This window comes from Neoarius graeffei, chromosome 9 (assembly GCF_027579695.1).
Source record: "Neoarius graeffei isolate fNeoGra1 chromosome 9, fNeoGra1.pri, whole genome shotgun sequence".
Taxonomy (NCBI): domain Eukaryota; kingdom Metazoa; phylum Chordata; class Actinopteri; order Siluriformes; family Ariidae; genus Neoarius; species Neoarius graeffei.
Genome location: NC_083577.1, coordinates 61243459 through 61249937, shown reverse-complemented (window position 1 = coordinate 61249937; position 6479 = coordinate 61243459). Strand labels below are relative to the sequence as shown.

Below are 6479 nucleotides of genomic sequence, written 5' to 3'. Positions count from 1 at the left end.
CATTAACTTCAGTAAAAACTACATGGTTTAAAGCGTTCACACTAACACCACATTCTCTAACATAAAAGGACAATGTTAAAGGATATGAGAGAGAGAGAGACAGAGAAAGTGCTAAGGAAATGATTTACAGGTATAAAATTTCCCATTAGAGTCTGCTAATTATTTCCACACCATTAGTGGCAGCTTTCTAATGAAGGATTAGAGAAGGCAATGCAGTACATCAGTGCGCTCTAGTAAAAGCAGGACAACTGGGAAGATGAAGCTCTCCGCCTGCAAGGGACGTGGAAGGAAGTTCAAACTTCTATTAATTTAAAACATTGCAATAGAGAGACACAAAATACATTCCGCAAGCTCTGGTTTAAAAAAATAAAAAGCTTTTATTGGTCGGAGAAGTTGTGCCATGTTTTGAAACATTTGAAATGATTCTCTTAGAAGTAGCTACTGGTCTGGTTTTATTCATTTAAACTCTAGAAGTCAAAAGCAGCAGAGTTTTGCGAGATTTCAATACTTTACAGTTCACTGGCCTTAAAAAGCTATCGCAAAATTGCAACAATCTTTAAGATCGCAGCCCCCCCCCCCCAAAAAAAAAAAAAAATTACATTTAAAACAATGTAAATGAACTGAGGTTCATTAACAAGAAGGCACAAACTTGCATAAAGCATATAATGTCCAAAGCAAAAGATAAACACAGGGTATGGATTGAAACGAGCAGGGTCAGCATTTTCACTCAGTCTCCTGCAGTTCTTTCTTCAGGCTGCAGACAAAAAGGGGGAAAGAAAGGAAAAAAAATTAAATGAGACATAAAAATCTATACACTTCAGTCAATATTTGAGTTGCACTGTAAATGTTCATTTGAAATTATATGTGAACAATATGCATGATAAAAGCCTTACAACCAAATCATTACCTGTTCAGGTAAGCATGGACATTGTCATAGCCATGGTATTTGGCCAGGTAGACAAGCACACCTGTAGCACAGCGCCCCTCTCTGGCCCTGCAGAAACTGCAGTTACAAATGCCTCTGCATGGGGGGCATTGCCATTCCTGGGAAAAAAGAAAAACCCTCATTAATTTATTAAAGTGGAAAAAAAAAAAAAAAAAAAAAAAAAAGCTATATGCAGGGGTGATAGCGTTCCGGCGCCGCGCCGGATTTCCGGCGTACCGTGGCTGGGGAAAAAAAAAAAAAAATCCTAGTTCGCCCATTGTCCTGTGTCATTCTGAGATGCGCAGATAGACAGTAAAGGGAATTCCGAATTCCCTTTACTGTCTATCTGCGCATCTCAGAATGACACAGGACAATGGGCGAACTAGATTTTTTTTTTACCCAGCCACGGTACGCCGGAAATCCGGCGCGGCGCCGGAACGCTATCACCCCTGTATATGTCAATTGGATTTATCTGCGACATGTTAAACCAAAGAAGCCTCAAATGCCACATTAAAGCCTTGTTCATTTTGTCAGAGATTAGCAGACTGAAGCGTGCACATACCGGGTCCAAAAGTGCATCACGAACTTCCTCTCCATAACGGTTCCGCAGACAGGGGCCACAAAATTGACCTCGGACTCCAACACACTCTGGGTTACGGCAATTAGTCTTGGTGTCAGTTGTCTTCTGACGACACTGGTGACAGGTGCTGCCCTGTGGGACAATTCGAATTTCAGAACGCCTTACAGTGTTAAGCCAATGCCACTACTGACTAGCATGATTGAAGCTGTGTCAGGCGGAAGACAAAAACTGTGTCATAGAACCATCAGGACAACTCACTGTGGCACGATTGTAGACTTTCTCTCGGACGTTAGTGCAAATGTTGTTCAACTCAGCCTGGGTGATCGTCTCCACAGGTCTTACCACATGAGGGATGGCAAGGACGCCATTGTAGCTGCGCCGCCGACGTGGCTCCTGAACATACAAAATTTTTAAATCAAAATACTGATTAAACCGAGAAAGTAATTGGAATTTTATCAAATAAAATATCATTTCCAAAGTCTCACTGGCTCTTCATCATCCTCATCATCATCTTGTCTGATCCTGCGCACCAGGCTGAACTTGTCCTCTGGCTCTTCTTCAGGAGTGGGGGTAGGTGGTCCATCCACTAGTGAACGGGAACGGGTGTGAATCCGTGATAAACGTTCTGGGTTCTGCCTGCGAGTTCCAGGGGTTCCCAAAGAACGACGGGGAACACGAGGCTAAATTTGGGAAATTAAGGGAGAGGGGGAGAAAGAAAAGGGGGGAAAAAAAAGCCACACACACACACACCATCTGTTAAATCCAAACTGAATCCAAATGTCCAATTACAAGTTCAGGGACAAACTTCTTACACTTACTGGATTGTTCACAGGAAGAGATGTCTTCTTAGGGAAAAGTCCAGGGACTTTGTTCAGCTCTGCCATTAGTTTGGCCAACTACAAGACAAGCAAGAATTCTTAAACTTGGCATCAGTTGACAAAGTCATCTTAAAATTCTACAATTATTAGAAAATGAGTTTGCTTTGCTACTTATATGGCATTTAATCAAATCTTCATGGCAGCATCTTTACATCTTTTCTTACCATCGCCTTGTTCTCTTTAATATTAAGTTCTCTCTTTGCAACAAAGTCCTCTTCTTCAGAATCTACTTCTGTGTCTTTGGGTTTAGGAGCAGACTCAGGGCTTGGGGCTTTCCTCCAAGTGACATTTTTGGTGGGAAACTTCATGGCCACTCGAAGAGTGAAGGGGCGACGAGATTTTTTCGGGGGTTCTGAGTCAGATTCAGAATCCATTTTCTGAAAGAAGAACAAGACAGTGAAGAAATGGGGTGGGGAGAACAAGCATACAAATGAAAGAACTACAGAAACTGAAAAGATCGCTGCGGTGTGTGATGAACAGTAAAAGTTTTATTGCCACTCACCATGGTGCTCATCTCATTACTGAAGTCACTTTCCTCAAAACCACTGCAGCCTTCCTCCTCCAACACTGACTGCGTCTCTAAGACTTTCTCCTGCCGAGCCGAGCTTCTTGTCTGCCTGAGAGGTCTTTTCTGTGAGGGAAATCTTCATGTCAAAGTCTGTTCAACTAAAGTCCTACACAAGCTGGTTTCCTTTTGTATAACAAATGATGCTTGAAGATATGATTTGAATCTTGTGTGAACATTTAAATGTCTAGTTTCTACAATCTGGCAAGTAATCACCAGAGCAAATTGTGAATTCCCCCAAAGACTGAGCTCTATTAGTTAAAGCAGTCTTGCTCAAATTGACCTCACAGTAATGTAATAACCAAAGCTAGTTCGAGTATCGTTAGTGTTATGTCTGTTACTCAGACACATACATTGTCAGTATGTTTATGTGCACATTAATATTCCACTATTATTCCAAATACAACAACATTCACATTTTGATATGGATCATGTAAGCAGCATATTCTGTGTCGATATTCTTAAAATTGTCCTGATTCCAAATAACATTTTCCAATTAAGACATAAGGGATACGCCAATATTAAAATCACATCTCAGAAGTATTCTTTGGACATGTATATAATGCATTCAGAGTATGCATCTCAACCATAGACTGTAAAAATTATGGACAAAGCCTCTGTGACATCACACATGCCCCTTTTCCACCAAAGCAGTTCCAGGGCTGGTTCAGGGCCAGTGCTTAGTTTGGAACCAGGTTTTCTGTTTCCACTGACAAAGAACTGGCTCTGGGGCCAGAAAAAAACAGTTCCAGGCTAGCGCCAGCTCTTTGCTGGGCCAGAGGAAAGAACCGCTTACAATAGCAAGACTGCCAAAGCCGACATAACACCGGCTAACGTTAGCTCATAACAAAGGCTAACATAACCATCTCACATTCACTGAGAGTCAAAACGTTATTAGGTTATTACCTGGCTCCTAGAACGTAATCGCCGTCCACTCAAAACCTGTCGATCAACACAAACATATTGGATCTGCTGTTTTCTGATCCCAATGAAGCACCGTAAAGCCAGAAGCAGCAGCTGTATAAACGCGAAGTCATCCATTATTGTTGTTGTTGCTTCAATGTTCGCGCCAAGGTTTGTGCAAACGCAGCGACGTAACTGATGTATACAGTGACGTAATGATGTGGCTCCCTTAGCAACCCGAGCTATGAAAAAGCAAACTGGTTCTCAGCCGAACCAGCCCTGGAACTGATTTGGTGGAAAAGGGGTATCATAGGATTTCTGAAGAGCAGGTTTGAAGCTCAAGTTATTTTCCTTTCTTCCCCATATCTTGTTCTTTTTATATTTCTCATCATCTGTAGCCACTTTATCCTGTTCTACAGGGTTGCAGGCAAGCTGGAGCCTATCCCAGCTGACTACGGGCGAAAGCTGGGGTACACCCTGGACAAGTCGCCAGGTCATCACAGGGCTGACACATAGACACAGACAACCATTCACACTCACATTCACACCTACGGTCAATTTAGAGTCGCCAGTTAACCTAACCTGCATGTCTTTGGACTGTGGGGGAAACCGGAGCACCCGGAGGAAACCCACGCGGACACGGGGAGAACATGCAAACTCCGCACAGAAAGGCCCTCGCCGGCCACGGGGCTCGAACCCAGGACCTTCTTGCCATGAGGCAACAGCACTAACCACTACACCACCGTGCCGCCTCTTTTTATATTTGTATATGTAAATACTTAATTTATTTTAATTTATCTAGAAGTTTTCTCTATTTCTTTTCTCTGTTTATCTGTAATGATGCTGCTGGAATCTTAATTTCCCTGAGGGAACCCGCCCAAAGGGATCAATAAAAAGTTTTATCTAATCTAATCTAATCTAAACAGGGCTTTAGGGGAAGAAAAAAAAACAGCTGTGAAAAGAGTGAACTGAAAAGTTGAAGAAAAAGATGCTTTAAAATACATGTTTAAGTTAACTACCATTGGTGCAAAGCCATCAGAAGCGAAGCTGTCACAGCTGTCCTCTGAAGATGACGTCTCCATGGGGACCAGGGCGGAGTTCCGGTAACTCCTCAGGCTCATTCTGATCGATGGGGGCGGGGCCTGCTGGCTCTGTGGCGGGAAGAAATCAAAGCAGATTAATAAAACACTTGCGAATGGTGGAGTTTGTCCTTTGTACAGATATATAGAGTGCAAAGTTCAACACATGACATAGTCAGCCTTGTTTGTTTGTTTTTCCCCCCTCAATAACTGGCCCTGTAGCCTGTGATGGTGTTCTCAGCAAACTCGGATAGATTAAAACAAACATTCACAGTGATTTAGTTTTGACTGTTGCGTGCAATTTATTTAACAACCACAGGACACATTGGCTCTAATACACAAATCTGCAGCCTTAAACTCAAATGTAAAAGGTTTTGCATGCTAATAATGCTTTATACAGTCATTCAGAAAGATAATGCATTCAGAAAAACATATTTATCCTTAATATAACTCAGTAAACAGCTTAACTATGTTTAAAAAAAAGCAGGATTGTGAACGCAACATTACTTTAACTGAAATTATCCAATTAAAAAAATAAATCACTTACCTTGGAACGCATGGTCCTGTTCTTCTACCCTGGAGCTTGCACTGGTGTGGTGTGAATGGGTTAGAACAGATAACAGGCTGTAAAGCGTGTGAAGTTCGCGGGAAAATGTCTGGGGGCGTGGTCTTGTTCGCGCCACGACAGAGTCCTGTAAGATGCCTAATTATTTTATAAATAACTCCACCTAAGGAACAATTTAATCTGGTCTGTCCAACTCCATGTATCTAAGTTAGATTTCTATTCTGTAAACACTAAATATTATCGACAGAGTGTTAAAGATGAAGAAGAAATACAGGTTTATGAAGACGCCCTTTCAGGACCTTCGCCAATGGCGCCAAACATTTTTATCAGATTTCCATCATGGGTGTGAAGCAATCCAGCCACTTGGGTTGCACAAACCAAAGCATTTTTTAACATAGTTACTGGGAGACCAAATGGTCTCCCAGTGGCCAGATTTGGTCTCCTAGTCAATGCCAAACCAGCTTCACTGGGAGACCAAATTTTAAACCAAGTTATGTCTTATCATTTGGTTCAATCAGTTGCAATTAATTAACCAAGTACCATGTAAGTATACATTTAACAAGGAAAACGAAGATCTATGTTATAAGATACACACACAAGATCATGTTTCATTTCATTTCATTATCTCTAGCCACTTTATCCTGTTCTACAGGGTCGCAGGCAAGCTGGAGCCTATCCCAGCTGACTATGGGCGAAAGGCGGGGTACACCCTGGACAAGTCGCCAGGTCATCACAGGGCTGACACATAGACACAGACAACCATTCACACCTACGGTCAATTTAGAGTCACCAGTTAACCTAACCTGCATGTCTTTGGACTGTGGGGGAAACCGGAGCACCCGGAGGAAACCCACGCGGACACAGGGAGAACATGCAAACTCCGCACAGAAAGGCCCTCACCGGCCACGGGGCTCGAACCTGGACCTTCTTGCTGTGAGGCGACAGCGCTAACCGCTACACCACCGTGCCGCCCCCAAGATCATG

At 42.6% G+C, this 6479-nt stretch overlaps 1 protein-coding gene across 1 annotated transcript; it reads right to left on the bottom strand.

The window, feature by feature from the left end:
- Window positions 1-357: 357 nt before the first annotated feature.
- Window positions 358-5580, bottom strand: cdca7a (cell division cycle associated 7a). Its single transcript, XM_060928791.1, has 10 exons — window positions 5478-5580; window positions 4871-5002; window positions 2886-3014; window positions 2548-2760; window positions 2324-2401; window positions 1991-2185; window positions 1764-1898; window positions 1488-1637; window positions 908-1044; window positions 358-754 (listed from the first exon to the last, which is right to left on the bottom strand). The coding sequence occupies exons 1-10, from the start codon at window positions 5487-5489 to the stop codon at window positions 724-726; spliced, it is 1212 nt and encodes a 403-aa protein (XP_060784774.1). The 5' UTR covers window positions 5490-5580; the 3' UTR covers window positions 358-723.
- Between the last annotated feature and the right edge of the window lie 899 nt (window positions 5581-6479).